This window comes from Pyrgilauda ruficollis, unplaced genomic scaffold (genome assembly GCF_017590135.1).
Source record: "Pyrgilauda ruficollis isolate IOZ18807 unplaced genomic scaffold, ASM1759013v1 scaffold3, whole genome shotgun sequence".
NCBI lineage: Eukaryota > Metazoa > Chordata > Aves > Passeriformes > Passeridae > Pyrgilauda > Pyrgilauda ruficollis.
In genome coordinates, this window is record NW_024524377.1 from 12,232,853 (window position 1) to 12,257,289 (window position 24,437).

General features: G+C 37.1%; 1 protein-coding gene across 1 annotated transcript in view; it reads left to right on the forward strand.

Annotated features, from left to right (window-relative positions):
- Positions 1-24,437, forward strand: part of XRCC5 (X-ray repair cross complementing 5) — a 50,004-nt gene that overhangs the window by 19,786 nt on the left and 5,781 nt on the right. The window contains exons 11-19 of the mRNA XM_041473447.1: positions 350-487; positions 1,131-1,221; positions 2,456-2,583; positions 6,636-6,832; positions 11,100-11,190; positions 12,972-13,041; positions 20,287-20,396; positions 20,882-20,978; positions 22,995-23,062. Of these exons, the coding sequence (XP_041329381.1) occupies positions 350-487; positions 1,131-1,221; positions 2,456-2,583; positions 6,636-6,832; positions 11,100-11,190; positions 12,972-13,041; positions 20,287-20,396; positions 20,882-20,978; positions 22,995-23,062 (990 nt within the window). The remainder of the gene's footprint in view (positions 1-349; positions 488-1,130; positions 1,222-2,455; positions 2,584-6,635; positions 6,833-11,099; positions 11,191-12,971; positions 13,042-20,286; positions 20,397-20,881; positions 20,979-22,994; positions 23,063-24,437) is intronic.

Below are 24,437 nucleotides of genomic sequence, written 5' to 3' on the forward strand. Positions count from 1 at the left end.
GAGGTAAAAAGCACACTGTGGAGCTCTAATATGTTCCTTTAAGGGACTTTCTTCCCTTTCGCTATCTCATGCAAAACCTCTGAGAGTTCTTCACACCTGGCGAAAAAGGTGGAATGTGCTGAATCTAAAGTTGGCTCAGCTTTGAGTGGATCCACTATCATGATGAGATTTGACCTTTCTGCTTCTTTGATTTATGAACATGAAAAAATGCTTAAAGAGAGATGTGTTAAAGTTATAGCTGATATGGAAACTAGTCTTGACTAAATCAATGCTGTTGAATTCCCTGTGAGAGACGTATTTCATGATTAAGAACTTGCATGATTTTTTAGACTTCTTTTTTTCCCTCCAGAATGCAGCAGTTGCTTTTTCTGCACTTGTTCGTGCATTGGATGAGTTGAAAGTGGTGGCTGTAGTGCGCTATGCTTATGATAGAAGATGCTATCCACAAATTGGAGTAGCTTTTCCGTATATTAAGGATGCATATGAGGTAATTCTTCTCCTACCCTTCTGCAGAGAGACCCAGAAGCAACACAGTATGTCAGAACTTTTGCAGCATATGTTTCCCCTGATCTTTCTTACCAGAGACTATTGAAAGAGCTAAATATGTATAGCATGGCTGAGCAGTGACGGAGGTGGGGGCGGACACAACAATCTTCAGACTTTTGAAGGGAATAAACATAAAAGATGGAGACGAATTATTTAGGGTGGTATGAACTGGAGGAGGTAATTGAATAAAGAAAAAATGAGGCAGAGAAACGTTAAAAAAACCAAACCCAGCTTTTGACTTTGGAATACAGTAAGCTGTGATAAAATCTCCCAAAGCGCCAATATATTGGATATTTAAAGCATGGATAATTGGAACTCTGCACGAGAAAAAGGGATCAGATGGGTGGGAAGGTCTTTATTCCACAAGCAAAAAAATTGAGTGTAGCCATCACTATAAGATATAATGCTGTGTTTTATTCTGATTCAAATTGTGTTGCTCTGTAAATCTTCTAAGTGTTTTGATGTGCACAAACATTATATCTTCAGATTTTTCTTAGGTTTTATATTGCCCTGATATGGCACTCTGGGAATACAGATTTTTTTTTTCCTTCAGGCTCAGTTGTTTTTTCTTTCCTCTTGCACAGTGTCTCATCTATGTGCAGCTACCCTATATGGAAGACCTAAGACAATATGTATTTTCATCCTTGAAAAACAGTAAAAAATGCCTTCCTACAGGTAAGACATTTGCTGGTCAGGTAATCTGCTTGTTGTCCTCTAAGATGCTCTAAAAGAGTTAGAACATCTGGCTCACCAATGAAAGCATAAGTTCTGTTGTTATTTTGGCTTAGGAAAACACCCAGGTATTTGGGCATCCATTATGGTGATGTCATCTTGAAGTGTGAATGTGTATTAAAGCTTTGGCACTTCAGGTGCAGGCTGAGCAGACCTAAGTTTGCAGGCAGTGTTCCAGCTGTCCTGTTAAATGACTTCTAGCTCAGGTTACAGCACTGTGAGTCTTACAGGATCCTGTGATCAAGAGCTGTGATTAGTCCTCTGTATCCTTTGATCTTTGAACTCATTTGTGTGAGTAAATGGCCAAACCTTGTGGGATCTACAGTGTGTGATTAGCTAGCTAGAATTAGAACAGAGGCAGCTGCTCTGTTGGTGCAAAGCTGGTCCTGTAGCCATTTGCAGTATGGCCTGTTAATATAATGTACAAAGGCAAAGACAGTATTTTCTGTGGAGTGTTATTAAAGCTTGTGCTTATTGGTGTCCAGGCTGAGATGGATGGCATCTTTGGAGAACATGCAGCTACACAAAACTTGACTTGCTGTTCTGAGAGTTTTGCACAGCAATGACTCTTAAGTGGATGTAGTTTAAAATCCACTCCCGCTTCTTTCATTTGTTATGAGATGCATTGAATGGGCACCTGCACATCAGGGTATATTTAGCATGCTGGTTTGTTTCTATAGCAGTTTCTGTTTTTTTGCCTGTAACCAGCAGTTTGATAACAAATCTAAAACCTGTCTTACCAAATCAGTAGCTGGCTGTTGTGAACTGTGTTAATTTGCAATCATAACTTTAAAAATTTATATTATGCCATTTAGTTTTGCAAACCAACTGTTCTCCTTATTTTCTAAGTGGCCTATAAACCTTCTGTTGCAAATGAAAACATTTTGAAAAAGAAGAAAAGCTAAAGCAGAAAGGCAGCAATAATTGAGGTCTTGGGGGAAAAGAAAAAGGCTTTATGATTTTACACTGTAGTCCTTAAATAAAGCAGGGATTTATTATTGTGTCCATTATCCATATTCTTTATTGGCACATCCATAGCTGCAGTGTGTTCTGTGGCTTGTAATGACTTGGTGAAAATCTTGCATTGTGAAGCGAATCTTCATTTATAAATGGTTTAAAGAAATCCATCCATCTGCAAGTGTATTTAATCTTCCTTTGTATGTAATTGCTGCCTTAGTGGATCAGTTATCTGCTGTTGACTCACTGATTGATTCTATGAATTTGGTTCATGAAGATGGAGAAACTTTTGAGGACCTATTTAAGCCCAGCAAAATTCCAAACCCTCATTTTCAAAGATTATATCAGGTGAGATGAACTATATGGTATTTTTTAAAAACTTTTTTTCTTAAGACTTTTCACCTTTCTGTCTTTCTTTGATTCACATTGGAAAGCTCTACATTGTGCAAATGCAGATATAAATCTGTCATTAAAGTATGTGGTAACCAGTGATTTCTGTGTTGTCCCTGACATAGATTTATCTTGAAAATTTCTAGTTTACAGGAAGCAAGAGAAATTATACCTGTGCTGAGGTGTCTACAACAGCATCAGTGATATTCACAGGCACATAGACTAGGCAAGTTAAAACTTGCTTCTCAATGCTGTATTGTGGACATAGATTCAGGCTTCGGCTTCTGGACAAAGAGAAAAATTGGCTGAAAATTTGGGATATCTTCAGCTTCTCTTTCTGTGTCCCATCACTTTTCTGTGCAGTGTTGCATCTAGCAGTGTTCCAAACCAGGTCAGTCTGAGGTGAACTGGATCAGTAATAAACGCTTATTAACATTGTTGACATCTAAAATGTTCTGTTGGGGTGTCTAAGCTGATGCACTTCACGAGCCAGCAGAACAGTTCACACTTCCTGCAGTTATTATATCAAGCTGTCTCCATTTTGATTTGCATTCCTTTCATATCACGAAGACTTTCATTGCAACTGTGAGGATGAGAGACTTAATTATGCATTGGAATTCAAGTGTTTAAAAAACGACGCAGCAAATTCAAAAATAAAGAAAATTATGTTGCAATTTAAGCAACTGCAGAATTGTACTGTACACAGATCCATGGAGATATACTGAATTTGTGACTCTGCTCTGAAAATTGACCAAAAATGGTATTACAGCAATCATGTTCATATCTCAGCAATTCCACATGATTTATTTCGGTTTACAAGTAGGAAGAAGATGTTTTTTTTAAATTAAGAAAATTTACCCTAGCTTCCCAAAACCTTGCTTCCTCAGTGTTGTTAAAATAACCAAAGGACCTGAAGGTCAATGTGTGTTTCAGGAACACATGTAAGCCCACTGTCTTCAACCCTACTCTGATTGACACCTGAAGAACTCAGAGGTCTCATCAAGTTCTGCCAGTCATATTGACAAGACAGTGTGTAACTGAGTGCAAGATTTGATCACTTGGAGGTTATTGCAGGGCAGTAACTTAAAATGAACTGACCTCTGCACAACTCTTATTTTAGGAAGGGCTGTTAAGCTTGAATATTACAAAACTTGGGCATTGCTTGTAAATGAAGTACTTGGGGGATAGAATTTCCTCTGTTATATTGCTAGATAGAGTTTTGCATGCTTTTAGTTTAGTGGATGTCACCTACTGGTGAAAGATTTTTTTTTTTTCAGGTGTGCTATTTGTCTTCTGAAACAGTGTGTGATGGTAGTGTTCCAGCACTTGAGTCAATTGCTGCTGGAAGAGAGTAACTGAGTAACTTGCCAATTTCCATAAAGGATAATAGGATTTTGTAAGGTTGAGTGTTACTGGTAGAAAAAGCATTTATTGAGTGAATGTATGGGGTAGGATACAATTTGTATACTGTTCTTGCTGTTCAGAAAGCACTAAACTGTCAGTCCCCTTAGTGCTTTCTTTTGGCCACACACAGCCCCATCTGTTTGTCTGATTACAAAATTGCTATTAATCTGTCTAAGTTGATCTCTCCTTTGCTGCAAAGATGTTCCAGGTTCTCAGTATTTTGCTCTTAGGAAAAATGGCACTGCTGGTTCCTTAAGAACTGTGAAGAAAAATTCTGCATCATCTTTTGACTGTAGCCAGTAAGTGGATTGGGCTGAATAGAACCTATAAATGGTTTTGAAAAATAACTCTGAAGAAAAGGATGAACTCCTACTTCATTTCCTTGCTTTGTTGCCTCATGAAGAATGATAAGTGACAAGAGCCAGAATTTAAACAAAAACATCAAGCTAAATTATATCTCTGGAAGTAGTGGTAGGCATCAGGAAATGACAGAGTGGGTGAGAAGTAGTTGTTAATGCTTGCTAGAGTGGAAGATCAGGAATATCCTATATCCAGACTTTAAACTTTTATTCCTTGCTTCCAGAAAAAAAACTAGGTGAACTTCTGCAGCTTTTATAGTGGTAAACTTCCAACATTATTGTTTAAATTGTCCATCTTAAGTTCAGGGATTTGAAGCACCTAAGGCATTCAGGGAATGCAGTGCATTTTATTTGTTAGCCAAATAAATTGCTCAACAATGGTGATTCTGTAGAGAGATGGACCTGTTGGTCTGTTGGTGCATATATGTCACTACTTATCACAAAATTAATGGTGTGAAGCCCAGTTCATTACATCCATTGACCAGTATCTTGGTATGGCCCCTGTTCCTGAAAGCTGGCTGTGTCTCTAGAAGTGGAAATGTAAGAAATTAGGGAGAGCAATGAGGAGCTAGTGCCTTGGTGACAGCATGCATGAATACAACATGCAAGGCAGTGCCAGTGTGGGTTTCTTCTAGCCTTCTAGCCTTCTGTGAGGGTAGGAGTGATTCTTGCTGGACACAGAAGGAAGCGGGGAGGCAAGGTTAAGAGGGATGGTGTTGGTTTAGAGACTCCAGGTTGTCTGTTTAACTTAGTCTCCATTTAGCACCTGAGTTTTGACAGTACCTGCCATCTTAGGTTTCAGATGTAGTCATCTACTTTAAAAACAGGTACAAGTGGATGCTGTGGCTGCTCAGTCTGCTCAGCTCCTGCAGCTGCACACATTAAGATGTCAGTAACCAAAGCCTGAAACACACAGGCATAACTGGGGACTTAGGATTTTTTGCTTTATGAATTTAATTCAATTTTTTTTTTTTTATCACAAGAGCCATTACTGCAGCTTCCAGCAACATTTTTACTCTCTTTCAAAATAATTGTGCCTTAAATCATTACAAGTGTTTCCAAATCAGTAGCCTTGCACAAGTGCCTCCTTTTGGCAGTATGTTCTAATATGGACTGGAATCTTAATGGCAGCCTGAAAACATACTGGTATTGATGTGTCACATATTGTCTAGATTTTCTGTATTGGCAGATTTCCAGTATGAATAGGAGCTTTTATTTGCTTTGATTTTGTTTTTTAAATTAATGTCATGTCTGACAGTCAAGAGGGGAGCAAATCTCTGCTGTATTTCTAGTTTACTGAGCAGGTGTCTAATGCACCCAGTACAATGGGCATGGAAAAAAATTTGTCTCCTTTGTATATCACATGCTTTGATGTGTTTGTGTGCATGCACTGTGTCTGTGTGTGTATTTGTAAATGCACATACCTCTTTACTGATATCTCACACTTCACAAAATTGTAGAGATATTTACTTTGTTTTCAAAACCCTCCATGGAATTTCTGTAGCCTGCCTCATTGACCTCATCTCTCCCCGTCTGTTTGACTCCGTGGCTGTGTGCACTGACTCTACACTTGGGTGAGAAATCCTTCTCTCTAGCTCTCACCATCTGTTCCAGCTTTGTGCATCTGTCAGGCCCCCATTCCCTACTCCTTTCAAAGCTAGATTCCAAACATACATATATTCTGTGCCTCACCTGTGCACATTTAATATTCTCTTTCTATTTGCATTCTCTTAAGCTTGTGAACAGTCCTCCTGCATCTATACTGAGTTTAATTGACCAAGAAGAAATATTTTCTTTGAGGGACATTAAACTGTTACAATAACTGCAATGTGTGGTTGGGATAGATCTCATTTACTTAATTTTGAAGTGTATAGAAATCTCTCTTGTGGGACTGTTTTATAAGAGAACTGCTTTTTAAAGGTAGAGTGAAGCTAAAAATATGAACGGTTGCAGATGACTGTTTCATTCCTGGGATTTTTCTAATAATTTTCATAGAACTCATTCCAGTGAGTGTGGGAACACTCATCTGCATCAGTATTCTTGTTTAATATCATTAATAATCTCCTTGAACAGTTGATGATAAACTTTCAGTCCATTGTGAGACAGAATATTTTTCAGCACCACAAAGGTAGTATGTTTAACATGGAAGATATTTTGCAGTTACCATATGGTGTACAGGCATTACATTCAAAGTTTTTAATATAATTGAAAGTTCTACTTTGCTCAGAGTGTTTTTGTTTCTTGCAGTGTTTGCAGCACAAGGCTTTTCACTCTGATAAGCCACTGCCACCAATAGAGCAGCACCTTCTAGAAATGCTGGATATGCCTTGTGTGGTAAGAGAAAGGTGTCAGGGTCCTCTGGAAAGAGTAAAAGCACTTTTCCCCCTAAAGGAAGTTGGCAAGAAAAAAGAAGAGAAGACTGCACAAGACATCTTCAAAGACAAGTACGTTAGAGATGTATTATGGATTTTTTTGAAACTTTTTTTTTACACTTCAGGTTGTTTTTGCTGGATGAAGCAGGCTCAGAATCTTTTGAACAGAAAATCAATGAGTTACACACTGGAAAAAATGCTGATGGATAGAGAATATTGTGGTGCCACAGAATGTCTGGAGTGTTTTGTGAACGGTGGTGGTCATACTGTTGCAGTGTAAGATTCACTAGGAACCAGTAAGTTCCTCATGTCTGGGGAGCCTGTACCTACTCATGCAAGCTCCTCATGTCTGTATTTGCTGTCACAGAATCACAAAATCCATCAGATTGGAATGGACCACTGGGGGCTTCTTGGTCAACAAGAAGCTCAAAGACCACCTGTAAGATCTCAGGAGGGATTCATACAGTCTGGCCTTGAAAACCTTCAGGGTTTGTGCATCCTTTCTGGGCAACCTGTTGCATTGCTTCTTGTCTCCTGGTCAGACAGTTTGTCCCAGAGGTGGTTATAAAATAGTTCAAATAACACTAACAGGGGGTCTAATTTAGTTTAGAAGAAATGCCATGTTGCTTTAAATTAGCCATAAAGTTGAGCCTTCCTTCTCAGCATGCTTGATTTAGGTAATTGTCTAGCTTTCATTTTGAATATCAAAAGAAAAGCAGTTTCATTATTATCTGCTGTGCAATTAATGTGGTTGTCTCCAAAAAAATCAAGCTGGTATAGACTCTTCCTGGAACAGCTATTGTTTGAACAGTTTTAAGTCAGGGTGTTTTTGTTGTTAAAGAATATACTGTGTTTAGTTTATTTGTGATGCAGATAGGAAGAATAAATGCTAAATTGATACTGCAGTTGTACTGTCACCCCAGCCAAATCAATTTGCATAAACAAAATCTGCTTCAGAGAAATTAATTTATTGAAATCTACAATATAACTAGTGGGTCACTGAGATGTTGGAGTGTTCTCAGTTGGCTCCTTCTCCCTTCATTTTGTCATTTTTGGTTCAGTCCTTTCAGCACTAGGAATGATGTCTTTGAGGTGTTTTGAGCTCTTGCTCAGCTCAGTCCTTTCCTCTGGGTTGGGTAGAGCCTCCTCAGCATCTTGTCTTTGGGAAGACATGGCACAGGACTCCTCACTTTGCTGCTTGAGACTAATGACCACATTCCTCTCTGCAGATTGGAAAATACCTGGCTTTTTTGTTGTTGTTGCTGATTTCAGTGTGTTCCTGTTGCCTTGGTGTGTCTGTGAATTCACACTGGTGAAATTCTCTTTTCCTTACTCCATGCCCCAGTTTCTCTGGTTTTATGTACATGTGTACATTTATATGTATATCTTAAAAACTGGTAGAGCCATTTTAGAAATAAAAGGCAAAAAATTGGGCTCAAACAAGCTAGAGAGAGAATTTAAACAAAAAGCAGTGTCCCATTACTGTTAGTTGCTTTAAAATATATCTTCCCAAAAGCATCTGACAAGCAAGAAGAAAATTTATTTTGTTTAAAAACTGGTTTCCTTTAGAGGGGTGATAAAAGAAGGTGTAAAAGAAATTTAGATAGAAATTGATGTTGGGCATTAAAATGATTTAAAAAAAAAAAGCTGTAAAGGAAGTGAAAGGATACAGACTCAACTATGCAAAGAAGAATGAAGGATAGTTAAGATTTTTTTTTAAATTGCAGAAAAATAGTGTTGCTGTAGTAATGAATGGGACTGGTAGTATTTTATCATTGCTACAACAGCAGTCTTAACTGTATGTTTTTGTTCTGTGTTTGGGTAAAAGCTGAGATTTAGTCACTAGATAAAGAAAAGTGCATCACTCTGCAACAATGATGAAGGAAAATATTAAATAACAGAGGCACTTGCACAGGTTGCCCAGAGAGGTCTGGGTGTCCCTTCCTGGCAGTGTTCAAGGCCAGGCTGGATGGGCCTTTGGGCAGCCTGGTTCAGTGGGAGGTGTCCCTGCCCATGGCAGGGGTGTAGGAAGTGGGTGATCTTTAAGGTTCCTTCCAACACAAACCATTCTGTGGTTCTAAATGCTATGGTTCTATGAGATGCAGCTTATTAATACTAAGATGTAGTTTGCACTTAAGTATTTGGAAAAAAAGTTGTTTAAAAGATGTCTTAACCATTATTTTTGTTTTCTAAAACTGATTTGTATCTTCTGTCATCATATTTACCACATTCTTCTCTTTTAATTAAGGTCTAATAGGACTAAAGCAGCATAATTGTAGGCATGATATCTTAATAGAGATTTCAGTATTCATTTGTGTCACTTTTGCTTAAGATCTGTGTAGTTTTAAAAAAAAAATCCAGTAATATAGAAAACATTTTACTTCTTCCTTCTTAGGTTGGCTGTGGAGAGGCTGTTATCTCATCCAGCTTTGTAGGATGTGAAAGGCTTCTATATTAATGTAGAAGTGGGTGTTTTAAATTAATCTTGTATTTTATTAATTTTTCTCAAATAGTAATTGCACGTTTTGCAGTTTAAAAATACTGCTAATCAGTGCATATTCTAAATGTCAGCTCCTTGGCTGGTATAAATGGCTATGGATTCATTAGTTTCTGCTGTGCTGCACTGATTAATGACAACTGTAGATTTGGTCCTAGGCTGTTAAATGCAGCATCATCATTTATTTTCTCTTTCCTCCAATCCCAAAGCATTTTGAATCAGTAAAAATAATGCAGGAAGAAAAAGAAGAAAACTGCTTGCCATATACTTCTGGAGGAAAATATTCTAAAAGAGAATTTTTGTTGTTCTTTACACCTTTCATCAAACCATGTTAATACACAAGATTTTTGGTTCCAGTGGAGCTTCTAAACTCTCTGATGTTGCTAAGTGTCAGTTTCCCCCTTTACAGTGAGACACACTGGTTGTTCAAAACAATCAAGCAACTTGTTCAAGGTTAGTCAGAAAGTCAGCAGAGTTGAGAATGAAGCAGAGGTATCCTATCCTTGTCCTTAGGCATAGCTAAAATCATCATTTCTCCTAGAGTGATAAGTAAGGTTATGCTGAATGACAGGAGTTGCTGAGGAGAAGGGATTTCATTTTGGTAGTGACAAAATTAAGTAAAGGAAAGAGAAGATTGCTGAAACAAAGTGAGATAGACAATGATTGTAAAGTCAGGAAGGGAGTGTGCTATAGAAAGCAAAAAGGAAGACTCCACAAGTTCTTTCTAATAGTTGATTGCTTCTGTAACGTGCAATGCAGTTTTTGCAATCAGTTCTAATCTTGCAGAATGAAAAGTGGCTCCTAGTCCCGGATCTCTGACATTGTCCCTACATCATCAAGCAGTTTCTTTTCACAGTAGTAGAATTTTTCAGAAAAACTTGGTACTTTGTTTTGGGATTCCTTGAACACAAATCCTGTCCTTTGGGTTGCTGAGTAGCTTTCAGTCATTCTTAAATGGAAATCAATTTGTCTGTGTCAGTAGCCTGACAGCATCTGATTTTCTTCCCCTTTTGTGATTATCTGGATTTTACTCTGTTGCTGAGATGTGCTCTAAGTGTAGCATGTTACATGTTAGAATTAAGTACACCTTGCTCTATGTTACCTGTAAGGACAAAGCAAGAAAGTAGCCCAAAATCACAATTAGCTTTTAAAAAGTAAAAATAGTCTTTTGGAAACATTTGGAGATGTAGCTTAAAATGTCCTAAGAGAGTTCTGATCTGCTTAGCTGGCGTTTGTCCAGCAGGTTTTAACAAATACAAGGTGGAAGTTTACAGAGGTCTCATGTGCTGACGGAGAATAGTGGTCATTAGACTCAAAAGCCACGGTGTAAACAGGTTTGTATTAGCTATAAATTCCAAGACAGGCTCTAGCAGGTAGTGATTGAAAAGTAAATTAATGTCTTACTAAAATGGTACATTTTCACTGACATTTCATGTTTAGAAAAAAACTCTAGTGAAAATACCAAATGTCATGTTATATACTGTAAATTATCAAGGCTAACTCAACACAGAGGTTCCAAATAAAGTGCTTGGAGATATTCTGTATTTAGAAAGATGAAGAAGATCTATATAAGGAAATTCACACCTGATATGAGCAGTAATAATCTCATACCTTCAACAAGTGATGCCTTTGCTGTATGTGAGGATGAAGTTTGATCTGTTTATACTGTCTGGTTTGTGCAGCCCAAGGGAAAAATAGGGCATGGTTAAGTGTTGATTTTGGAACAGTTATGTAATGAAGTTTAGTTCAGTGTAGATTTCATTAATTTATTAACTCCTTAGTTAGTAGGCAGGACAATCATCTTCCAGTGTTTATATTCATTTTTGTCCTTCTCATTTGCAGCGAAGATGAACCCAGCCTTAAAAAACCAAAAATTGAAGATGAGGAAGAGAGCTTTAGCCTTATGAAACTTGCTGAAGGCAATATCACCTCTGTAAGCATATTTTTACAAATCTGATTATCAAAGGGGAAGATTAATTCTCTAAGGCTATTGTAGTGAATATACAGAATTCCTCATAAAAGGAGAGTTTCTAGCTGAAACATGACTGAAATACTGTCTACTTGTACATTTGAGACTCTGCTAGAAGATTGTGAAGACAACTTTCTCTGCCCTTAGGCATGTGTTAACACAAGTTTCCATCAGTCGTGGATATTTTAGGACAAAATCTCTCTCCTGGTGTTTAGAACTCTAAAAGGAAAGCCTGAGGATCTGAAGAAAACAGAATTGGAGCTCAGTGGTTGAATTGTGTTCTTGCTGTCTTTCATATCTTCTGCAACATAGAAGTTGCCTCTGTGTATTTAATCAAAAGTATTGCTGTGATTTTAGACATTGTTCTTTGCATTAATTGGGGGTCTAAATCAGAAATTTGGCTTCATCTTGCCACTAGATCTAACTTACAATTTTGTGGCTAGATGAAACCTGTATCGTAACTGTGCACCTTCCTTTATTTGATGTTTTCGTATTATAAAAAATAATTAATATTCAGCTAACTTCTCTTGTTTTCAAATGTGCTGTTCTTTAAGGTTAATTTTGAAAAAAAGCATTATTGATACTTATAAAAATATTTGAAGTCTAAAAAGATTTTAGTGTTCTGCACTTCTAATATAATTTTCTGATATTTCCTGAAACGTGGCATTGCTAGATCTTAGAGAAATACAGTGAGACCAAGCAAACTTATTGCAAAGTCCATGAATTATTTTAACAGCAAAGCATAAAAAAAAAACTTATAAGATCTAACTTATAATTTTGTGGCTAGATGAAACCTGTATCGTAACTGTGCACCTTCCTTTATTTGATGTTTTCGTATTATAAAAAATAATTAATATTCAGCTAACTTCTCTTGTTTTCAAATGTGCTGTTCTTTAAGGTTAATTTTGAAAAAAAGCATTATTGATACTTATAAAAATATTTGAAGTCTAAAAAGATTTTAGTGTTCTGCACTTCTAATATAATTTTCTGATATTTCCTGAAACGTGGCATTGCTAAATCTTAGAGAAATACAGTGAGACCAAGCAAACTTATTGCAAAGTCCATGAATTATTTTAACAGCAAAGCATAAAAAAAAAATTAGGAGAATTATGATTGCTGATGGGAAATTTTAAGCAATGTAGGGTTGTTGGTTTTGTTTCCCCTCAAGTTAATGCATCCGTTTTTCAGTGTTTATTTATATTTGACCTGGTTTTAGTTCTTTTGGAAGGTTTCTGCATTTGCATGCCCATTTGGAGCTTTGGCTTTAAGATGCCAGACTCTGCTGGAAAGCCTAGATGATTCAATTGCAAGCTTTTAATTTTTAGATCCTATTAGAGTGGCAAAGCACTGATTCTGTACCTATGTTCCTGGGAGCTCACACTCCTCACTAAGCATCTGGTGAGATTAGGGGGGTCTAAGAGATCTGTGCTACAGAAGATCTCAAAGCTGAACTAGCAGATAACCTGAATTATTGTGCTTGTGTCCCTCCCAGTACCAGAGAAGTAGCCAACTTGTAACAGTGCAGCAGAGCGAGTTCATCTTGCTCATGTCATAACCTACCTTTGCCAGGAGTACTGTGCGTTAGCACACTTTATAAGACTTGCATTTTTGATTCTAAATGAAGAAAAGTACACAGTTTCTGTTTTCATATTGAAATAAAAAGAAGTTTAAAGATTCTTGTTATCTGACAAGAAGAAAAAGGTGGGTATTGGAAGACAATTGAATTGGTTTTGTACTTTTTGTAGGTAGGCAGTGTTAACCCAGCAGAAGATTTCCGAATTCTGGTGAGGAAGAAAAATGCTGACTTCAAAGATGGTAAATGACTTTTGTCTGTCTTAATTATATCAGTAGCACGTTCAGAGTTCAGTAAATGCAATTCATTTGTCTAAACATAACTTTTTAGTGCAATGTGAGTTGCTCTGGAATTTACAGGTTAACTTGTAGCGCCACTTAGCCAAGGAAGGTGTCATTTGTAATTCCCATGTTAATACTTGCCTTCCCCAATTAAAAGTCTCAGGTAGCTGTGTTTGGGTTAGAAGGCACTAGACAGCTACACTGAGGACCTGAGCAACCCCTCAGGTGTTTCTAACAGAAGACCCCTTGGTCTGCCTCATTCAGAGTGAACCTCAGCTTCTCATCCCGAGATCTTTGTGGCCTGAAGTAGAGAGCTGTTGGGTGTGCAGAGTGTGAGAAACTTGTCTCATGTTGCATGAACAAAAAAGAGACTCTCATGCCTAGGACTTAAATCTTGACATGCAAAGGTCATTTCTTACTGCTTGTGAGTGAAAGAAAGCACAGATGAATTCAGAGTGGAATAAGCAGGTAGTATTTGTAATCTGAAAGTTGAGAGAAGGCTCTGTGTGCACTGTCTCTCCTCAGAGATGAAAAAGAGCTCAAGGCACAGGTCAAGCACTGTCTTGCATGGCCTAAGTCTGAAAATGCAATGAAATTATCATTGGTTTGTATGGTATTTCCCTCCTGGAGTAGCTGTGCAGAGATACATGTAATCCAAAGGTGTCTTAAAAAGAATGCATAAGATGGACGGGGCCCTTTATCTCCTAAAGGGTGATTTGAAGGTTGTTGCAGGGTAAACGTGATCTGCCAAATAGCCACTAATGTCACATTCCTTTTCAAAGAAAGATTTGCCAGAGGTGCTTAAGTGAGGTACTGGGTATTTCAACAAGACCTTTGGTCCTTTTGGATGTAGTTTCAGGAGTGTGTTTAGCAGTATACAGAGTTGTGATATGCCTGTTAAAGCCTACTTAGCTATTTTTCTCCAGAATTTCCAGACCTCTAAGCCAGATAGCTATCTTTTTTACATGGATTTTTCATTAGACCCATAAGAAATTATTTATTGAAAAAATATTTTGAGTTGTGTTCTTAAATCTCAGCTATATTAAGATGCAGTAAAAAAATTGTACGATTGTACAATACGTTAGAATACAGAAACTGTGAAACATTTGACTACTTTGTTATGGTGTTAAATTTTACCATGTAGGAAAGCGTTAAGGCAAAAATAAGTATAGTGATTACCCTTGAAGATGGTTTAAATAGAAAAAACGCTTAAATATGTCCACTTGGTAGCTGTGCTGGAGATAACTGCAGTACATGGTTGGAAGGTTCTGAAATTTTGAGCACTTTGCTTTTATTCTTTGTGATCTGCTCTGTAATGATCTGCTCTGTAGTTAAACAGAATGTAGTGCAGTCACCCATTTAAAGGAGAGATAGAAGCCGCTATAAATAAAAACATACTTTGCATATTATCTTTTTCTTCTGGATAATCCTTTTTGTGCTTCAGAGCCTTTTAGATAGTTTAATACATTGAACATTGCAGGCATGTTTTTAATGGCTTGCTGTATTGCACTTTGGTTATATAAATAGTAAATTCTGCCTTAAAACTATTCAGTGGTTCTAAGGGTTTTTTTGGTATAATTTTGTCATTTTATGATGAATTTTTTTCCCTCTGCTAGAACATAAGTAATATAAAATTTCATTGCAGAAAAGGATAATCTGTGGCATTCAAATACTTATTTGTAAAAAGGGTAGCATTTTATGTGTCAGGATGCAGACAGGAGAACTGCTAAGTTGCATTCTGTTTTTCTTTCTCGTATTAAAAAAAATCTACTACAGTCTTCCTAACTGAATAGAGCTTACATTCACCTTTTAAAATAACAGCAGTCCTTTCATTGGGAGGAGAAAGACCTTTCAACTATTTGATTGAAGGTGGGTTGTTTTTTAGTAGATAGAGAAGTTGTAGCAGTTGGAAGAGTTGTACTTAAAATACTGACACTACAGTTGCTTTTTAATTCAGCTGCAGGTTAATGGCACACCCACGCCAAAATTATGAAGTTAGAAGTACCAGAGGATGTCAAGGTGCTTATTTTTCTTTTTCTTCTGAAACAGCTTGTAGGAAGTCCTGATGGTGTATTTATCACTGAAAATAGGTACCAGTATATTTCCTGCAGTGCTCTCACTGGGATGCATTAATCAGGGTTTGTACCTTTCATGGCAGAAGTCTTAAGTGAAAGCTAGTCTGTGTCTGATGCTGTGTGAGAACTTTGCCACTAATGCCTAAATACCTATCTGCAGAAAATCAAAGATTTTCAGATTGGTGAGGGTCTTAGAGATAGGTTTTCTGGACTGGCAGCTCAATTCCTGAAACAAAAATTGACTTTGGTATTACCTGAAAACTGTGTCCTTTATTACAGCAGGGAGCTGCTTAAGGGGTACGTGGTGAGATGTTTGATTGTTTCAGCTTACTGGTTAACGCTGATGCTCATGTAACTGGAGCTGTGTTCCCTTCTAGACATCCTTTCTTATTTGCATTCGTGGCCAGAGAGATGTCATGTTATGCAGGTCTTATTTTGAGCAAGTCACAAGTGTAGAGTCATCACAAAGAGATGTCTCCTGATAACAGCTTCTGACTTTTTTGTCAATGACTGCACATAAAATAGATTAGTTTACCTGAGTAGAATTAATTGTTGCTCCCAAGGGTGTACAATGAGTTTCTTCATTGCTGTGGCTTCAGAAAATGCAGTCAGTGCTTGCCATCTTTGTAATGCCAAGGGAGTAGCCACATACTTCCAGTTCATCCTCCTGTTTGAAGGTTCCCATCCATGATCTGCATCTCTGGAGAGCAGATTCTGTCTGATATGATGTGTTGTGTTGTGTTTTCGTAGGCTTCTGTATGAGAATCAGGGGAGTAGAAAAAGGTATTGACACATGCATAGTATTTTCTTTGATTTGTAAATTTTCTGTGTGAGTTTATAGGCCCCATTTCATTGCATCTTACAGTAGTCCTGTCTGAGAACATGATGTTGAAAAAGCTTTTTTTATTTACTGATTTTCAGTTGGGAGAGAAATCTGCATGTCCAGAGACAAATTGCACTAAGCTCTCATTTCTATATTTAAATTAGTTATTTTTTTTTCCTAGGCATTTCTAGAAAAATATAGCTGAAAGAATCAGTAACTGCATGTGAACAAGGATGAGATTTTATTGCAAGAGTTTCTTTAGAAATAAGTATAGGTAATTACCTTTCTGGACCTAATATAGTTTTTTTTTAAAGCTAATACTTAATTTCATTCTTTGTTGGCATGTTTTTGCAGTTCGTCTGCATTTTTATCTTGCTGGATGTTTTTGTATATTTCAGAGACTATTCATGCTCTACTGCTACACAGGCCAAATGCAATGACTGGTTTGATGAAAATGATTCACTCATTAGAAGGGTTTTTGCAAACCAAATACTTGAGTATATAGAATCACTTTGAAGTTTTCTGTATATCTGCTTCACAGAGAAGATGAAGCCAGGTTTGTCTTTGAAGGGCATAGTGATTGGGTGAGACTCAAAGCTCTGAGTTTCAGCAAACAGAATTTGAATTAGATGTTATGGGGAAAAAGTTAATAAAGATCACAGTGATGGAGCTCACACATTAAAAGGGACCCACAAGAACTTGGAGACTCTCCATCTTTGGAGCTACATGGAACTCAAATCTGTGGAGCATTGAGGCACCTGTTCCATAGTGAACCCTGTTTTTAGCAGGGATTTGGGTCTGATGTGTCCGTCAGACATCCAGCCTCAATCATTCTGATCCATACTCACAGGGCATTTAGAGACACCATTTCAAAACTGAACAGACCCTAGGGTACTGGATTAGTTCAACAGCCAACAGCTCTTGGTTTTAAAATTCTTATTTCTTGGCTTAAACGTGAAGGAGGTCCTTAAAAATCACTACAGTTTTCAGTTCAGAATTTCTTCTTTTCAATTTTAGAAAGATGATACAGAGCAGTATTTTAAAATGAATTATCAGGTGATTTAACTGATTTGTCAGTGAATCACACTTTAAGCACTGCCCATAAATACAAGTCATTACCACCAGCAGCATGAAAATCAGATTAACAATGAGAGTCTTTTGTCTAAAGAAAAAAATTATTTTTTTTTAACATGATTAATTTTTTTAGGGGGGGAAAACCCCAAGGAGTCAAGCTTGGACTGTAATAATAGACAATTTTGGCTCTTATTATTGTGTAATCTGATTGGTATAGTAATCAAGACCAAGAACTGAACTGAACAAACATGAAAGTATAACTGCACTTCTGTACTGTAGCTGTTCAGAGATAACAAGTGAATATAATTGTTCATGGCATATTTCACAAAAAATGACAGCACTAGTGAATGTATTTTGGAGTAGCAAACGTATCTGAATGCCAGAGGGGAAGGGATTAAATTCTGCTAGAACTAAAAGATCTTCTATTCTGGGATATTTTTTTTCCCCTGCAGTTCTCCAACCCTTAATAACTATATTTGTTATCTAACCAGTCAGGTACAGTAGAAAGAGTAAAGAGGAGATTAAAATTTCTTGGGATGTTCTGCAGAATGTGGTGGTTATTAGGAGTACTGGAAATTCCAGTTAATGTAAAATGTAGAGGTCTGTTGTTAGCTCTCTTCCTTAAATGTGTGGAGTGGGGGAAGTTGGGAGGGAAGAAAAAAGTTGCTATTACACAGGAGTGGCCTGAATAGGCTGTCAGTTTGTAACTCAAAGGCCTATTCCTCAAAACGTCAGTGCCTGAGATTTGTCTGGGACACATCAGTTAATGCTTATCACAGCTTAGTTAAAAAGACATCTTTATGCAGAACATGCCTTGCTGCAAAAACAGGGACATCTATTTTTTGCAGCATCCAGACCCAACGATTCAGACTAATGAAAAGGCAGCAGGAAATCAACGAAGTTCTCAGATTAGAAGTGTAAAGGAACAGCAACCACTTCAAGAATTTCCTGTTATAATCCTTATCTACTGTCTTTAATATTACTTTTGTCCCCCTGAAGTAATTTGGTAGTCTAATCAGAACATAGGAGTTTTTGTCTATTTTAGCTTCACCCATCATTGCTCTATCATTTAAGGGAAACCCAATGGACAGAACCAACTTTTTAGCCAAGCTACTTCAGGATGTTAGAATGTGACTTTAAATGCTGTTGCCATGTAACCTGTTTGCTGCCTGTACTATGGACTCTCAGTTCCTGGTAAAACGTTGCAGGTTTCCTTTGGTTCCTTACAACAGATTTCAAAAGGAGATATCTCACAGTCAGTAGCAAGAATGTCTTTCCTTCTGATGGCTGCCAGGGCAATCAAATGGAAAGGGATTTAAAAAAAAATTAAATGCAAAAGAAGTACTAGAGTGTCTGATAATTTCAAACAGTATGCTGGAATCTTTCTGACAGTAAAGAGTTTTATTGCACCCTTATAGTGCCTGGGGTTTTAATTTAACACATCAATGAGATGGCAGTGTTTAAAAAAACCACCACCACCACTGAAAACACCAGCAGGACTTGCTTTTATTAGTGCAATTCATAAGAAATTAGAACTTGTAATGAGAAAATCATTAACCATGAAAAAAATGGACTGACTTAACTTGGGAAGCTTAAGTAGTTAGACTTCAATTTAGTTTGTCAGCTACTGGTGAAATAAATAGAGAGTGAGCTGATTACCTCTGGCACAGTAGGCACTTCAGCACACCTTCTTGTGCTGTAGCTGCTGTTGGGCTGAACCATTGTCTGCCTCCTTCTCTAGAAACTGTCAAAACCTAGTGGGAGAATATCAAACATGCCTTGTTTCACGCTATGCAGAGAGATTGTCCTTCAGATTCAGTTCAATTAGGCATTTTATAGAAAATGATATAACAGCTGGTGCTGTGCATACTCACAAGAGCAGAGAGGAGCCCTGTACTTAAACAATATTTCCTTCTTGGTGTGTTCTCTTCTTGTTTTTTCCACCACTCTGGCAGGTGCTTTTCTTTGTTGATGCTTCCATAGCTGAGATTCTTGAAGTGATGTCTATGCCCATAACATCTGGAGCTGGGAAGGGCTATAGATCAGGGGAAAGGTTCTGCTAATCCACTGGTCTTTAACAGTGCAAGAACCAGGCAGGCAGATGCTGTGACTTGGTCAGAAAGCTTTCCTCAATCTTTTTCCTCCATGGCAACAACACTGTTAATCTCCCTTGACAGATATCCTCTTTTAACAATTCTAAGAATTTCTTCAAACATTTAAGTTGTTTAAACTTAAATCAGCCTTTGGTAAAGGGGTTAGCTGCTGATACATGTTTCAAAAGATCCAGTTGTATTGTTTGTTCTTAATCCAAGTCTTGGCTCTTGTTTTGAGAGAGGCAGGGTGCTATCAACTCCCTATTCATTCTTTTCACAATATTTCTGAGTTTATAGATACTCTTGTATCCTCCTCACACTTGTTTTTTCCCTGACTGATGTGTTTGCCAGAGGGTAAAATTGGACAGTTCCTTGACTGTAAGTAAACATGAAGAGAAAGTAAATTACTAAAATCTAGCAGAAATTAGTTGGGATTTGCAGAGCTCTTAGGTGACGTTTTCTCTTGTCTGTTTGCAGTGGTTTACAGCTACCTACCTTTTAGGAGCTCAACAGTAAGAGTAAAACTTGTTCCCCTTCTTGAGGTAAACAGGTCTCACTGTTTACCTCTGCTTCTTTCTGTCAGGCACTCACAGTTCATAATCTCTATAATTATAAACCTTCTTGCTCTGATGAAAAATTATCGAACTACCTGTACAAGAGACAAGACATACTCTGATGTCAATAACAGCAAGGTCTTTTAACCCCACACATGTTGGTTTGACATTATTACACCTTTCTCATAAATTTAATGCTTTTATTGAAATATACATCAATTGCAAAGGATGTTTAGGGGATACAATTGTGTTGTAGAACATTAACCTCCCTAAGCTTTAGGATTCCAAATTTTTATCAAATAAGTTAGGCCACTGCTTTTTTTTCTTGACTTTCAGGGAAAAGTATGCCTTGGACATGCTTGAGGTTCTTCCTAGTGTATCTGGCTTTTCCAAGACATGCTGAAATTATTGTCACTAGCTTATATAAAAATTATCAACTTGCGTAGCTTGAGGCATTGTGGGTATGATTAACTACTTATATGCCTGTGGAGTAGAAAAAGAGAGATATAAAAGAAAAGTTGAGTTTTTTTCCTTGAAAGTGTGCATTCTTTTATTTATTTATCAGTTTATTTCTCCTTGTCTTCCAGTGAGTCAGCAGTTGATAAACCGCATTGATCAGTTCTTGGAAAATAAAGGTTCCCAGTACTACATGAAAGGTATCGACTGTGTCAGAGTTTTTAGAGAGGAGGCCATGAAGGTATGTTAATGTGAATACTCTTACCTCTTTCAAATTAAAAGCATGATGGCCTATTTGCTTGATAGTTTATTGCTGCAGCAAAAATACTTCAAATATCTTTCAAATTTTAGAAACAGAGTTGCATTTTATGGGGTTTTTTATTGTTACTGGAGTCGGACTGGCCTCTCTGGTATTACTTGCTGTTGTTTGTTTTTGTTTAAACATGAAACAGAAGGCCTATGACCTGATGCTTGTACTAGTTAAAACTGCAATTCTACAATTTTCTTCAACAAAACTAGTTACAAGAAAGTCTTTCTAGCATTCTGAGAGGCACTTTTTGTGGCTCACCTTTCCTTAGAACTCACCGTTTTAATAGAAATAAAACCCAAATTCTGTAGAGACTTTTGTGTTCACCATGTTAAATATCTTCATGAAGAATTAAGCTTGCAGTGCTCTTTAGTAGTTTCAATATTTCTTGCTTACAGTTGCTGTTACATTTTTTTCAGCTGTCCAAGGTGCAGTGCTTTAATGACTTTCTGCAAGCACTGAAATCAAAGTTGGAAGATAAAGCCTTATCTGATTTCTGGGAGGTCATGGTACAAGGTAGGATGGCATTTAAAAAAAACTAGACAATTTCTAGATGCATTGCATTTATCCATTAAGTAAGAAAACTTCATTAGCAGTGGGACACTTAGACTAACCCCACTGCAGCATTTTGATATGCTTCATTCCTGCAGCTGTTTAAAAAAAAACTTTCATGTTGCAGCTTCCTTTCCTTTTCTGCACTACTAGTTTCTTATCAGCATTATTCATAACGCATTACCAAGTCTTGTTGAAATGGTAAATTAATTGTGGAAGAAGAGACAAATTAAATGTTATGGGGTAAGGAAAGAAGACACAATTTCAGCTGAATTTCAGAATAAATGGAAAAAACTCATGCAGTAGAGCTATAAAAAGATTCTTGCAGTTTAAGCTTCCAAAAAGTCATAGATAGCGTTGAAATGTTACTGATCATTTTGTATTTAAGTAACCTGAAGGACAGAATATGTGGTAATATGACAGCTACCTATGATTAAACTGGGAGATACAAGGCAGTGCCATCCTAAAAGACATTCAGAGACTACAGAAGTGATAAATAAAGGAACATTTTCACAAATAGAAAATGTACTAAAAAAAAAAATCTTTTACATCATACTCTTGTTTTTAATTGGAACCAATGCTAAGAAAATCTGTTAAATGCCCAGCTGTATCTCTTAAGGGTGCATGCTATAAAATGCAGTGATGTGATTTTGTGTAGTACCATTCAAAGTGATGAACTCCAGACATGTTGTAATGTCTACTTTGTCCAACTTTGAATTACAGGATGGGAATTTGCTTAGCAATGTGAAAAAAACAGCACAGGACAACACTGACAAGAACATTGTATTCAGTAGTGCTGTAGGGGACCTTTTCTGTATAAATTTGGGAAAAGAAACCAATAAACTTTGAAAGTAGCGAACTTGGGTCTTTCAAAGCCATGAATAATTTTTAGTTAGTATAAATCAGAGTTTTTGACAAACTGAATTACGTTTTTGAGGAAATAATCAACCAAACAAATACAGAGAGAAATTATATTTTCATACAACATAGATTATCTTCCTTGGAGAACACGGTGAAATGAAATCTTGATGCTTAATGCATAATCTGTCTGCTCTCAATAGGCAGTTGAAATTGCCTTTTTACTTGCTGCTAGCAAGAGCAAAAGTTATGTTTTCTCTCATTCTTGCCACATGACCCATCCCCTTTTTTCTACCAAATGTGATGTGCATTGGGTCTTGTCATGAGTAACTGCCATCCCCAAAAGAAGATGGATGTAAGTTAATGAGTTGGTGGTTCAAAAGAAAGGCAGATCTGTTTGACAAATTCCTTTGTTTCATGAAACCCTGCCATGTGGTTCTGTGGGCTCATGAAGGTGATGCTACTCTTACACTGCTGCTGAAATTTTTATCAGTCTCCTTTTCTTTGCTCTCATACCCACATCTGCTTGTTCAGGCACAAGTATTTCTATGGCTAAGTGATGAACTAGACTGAAAAAAATATTGGGGTCAAAATAAATGGAGATTTTATGTTTTGAAGATTTTTTTAGGGGGGTGGGACATCACTACACAGGGTGGTGCTGCTGGCACAACCAAGGAGCAAAGTGGAGCAAGACCAGCACTTTGGTAGTCAGACTAGGTAATCACAGCACAAGCGTCTGAATGCTAGGAGTTAATTTTTTCTGAGGACCTGAGAGCATGCTGTGAATGACTAATAGTGCAGTTTCTAATAGATTTTCAGCATTTCATCTGTGATCTATGATTTCAGTGTCTCATTAGTTTGATTGTCACAATATTAGCAGTTTCCTAAATGGATACTTCCACAAGCTTATGAATATGCTCATTAATTTATTTTTATGTTGTATTTTATATCATAGCTGACTCATTTATGCAAGTCACATTTTCCTTTGAGTGATACTCTTTTTTTTTGCTGGTGATGATGACACATCCAGAAGTTGGAATGTGGAACATTTCTTTCACTTCTAACATTAGGTGAATTTTTAGGAAGCCTTCTAATGATATTTTTATGTAATTTTTTTTTCAGAAAGAATTTCTCTGATCACTAAAGATGAAGCGGAAGGAAGTTTGGTGACAGGTGAAGAGGCTGAGAAGGTATCGTTTTTTTAATGAGCATCTGCTTGTATAGAGCCCTTGCTGTGGAACTGAAGACTTTCTCACGTGGATAAATCTTCAGCTGAAAGATTTAATAAGAAATAAGATCCATATGAAGAAATAAGAATGTTCATTTGCCACGCAATTGAAACTTCTGCATTTCAGAGCAAAAATGCCTTAGCATGTAATACAAGTTGTACTGTAATTGGTCTTTAAAAAGTAGCATGTATTGAAATGATCTGAAAATATCCTCTACAAAGAATAGGAACTTCAGCAACTCAGTGCAGTGCAACAGCAGAGTGCTCTTTACATATGTAAGGTAACAGCAGAGTACTATTTACATACTTGAACTTCACAGAAAGAAATATGTTCTTACTGGTAGCACGAGTTCAAAATTCTGATACTTTTTTTGAAAGGTTTTGTGAACTCCAGCAGTTCAAGTTGTTGAGGCTAGTTTTCATCATACATGCAGTGATACCAATATTTTAACTTTGTGCAGCTCTTGTGGATTGGTGAACATCATAGGTGATGCTGGGGGTATTACTGGTGATCATATTAGATCCTTTTGGAAATGGGAGTTTTGGACTATTTACAGGTATAATTTCTATAGATATGTAGCATTTTAGTAACTACAGAGATGAATGAAGGATGTCCCATTTACAAAGGACTGAATTGTAACAGGCAGAATGGTGCCTTCTCTTTGGAAGGAAGCAGAATTCAGAGCTGCTGTCAAAAATTATATTTGTGTGGAGAGGATAAGATGGATATTTTTGTACCAGGCTGCTAGTTTAGGAAAAAGGTCCTTGTATCACATACCCCCTCTGAAATTAAGACTGTGTCTAAAATCACCATTTTGCACAGAAGTAGCTTTTATAAAAGATGCCACATTGATTTTTGCAGCTTCCAGGCCTTCTGTAAGCAATAGCTGGAAGTGGGTAGAAGTAGGTTCTCTATGATTTAGTTAATGAGTAGAAAAAGGTTGTATTTTAGAAACTGCTTTTTTTCATCTGTAACAATTTACCTCAAGGTGAAGAAGGCACAGAAATTTCATGAAAATGAAAAGCTAACAAACTAGGAGTCCAGAAAGCTGAGCGCACATGCAGGATACAAATGACAGAGTATGATCATTTTTCTAGACATGAAGGACCTACTGGCTATTTATCATTACACATAAAGGTATAGAGCAACTTTTCCCCCAGTGGTGGTTTTAAAGAGTGTCAGTCTTTTTATCTACTTTCAAGTGCTATGAATTTATTTGGAAACTTCCTAAGACAATATTGTTCTTGAGAACTGTACTTTCTAGTCTGAAACTACCACTAATGCTCAAAAAATGTGCTAATGTGAAATAGCCACTGTTCCTTAAGAAAATCTCTGC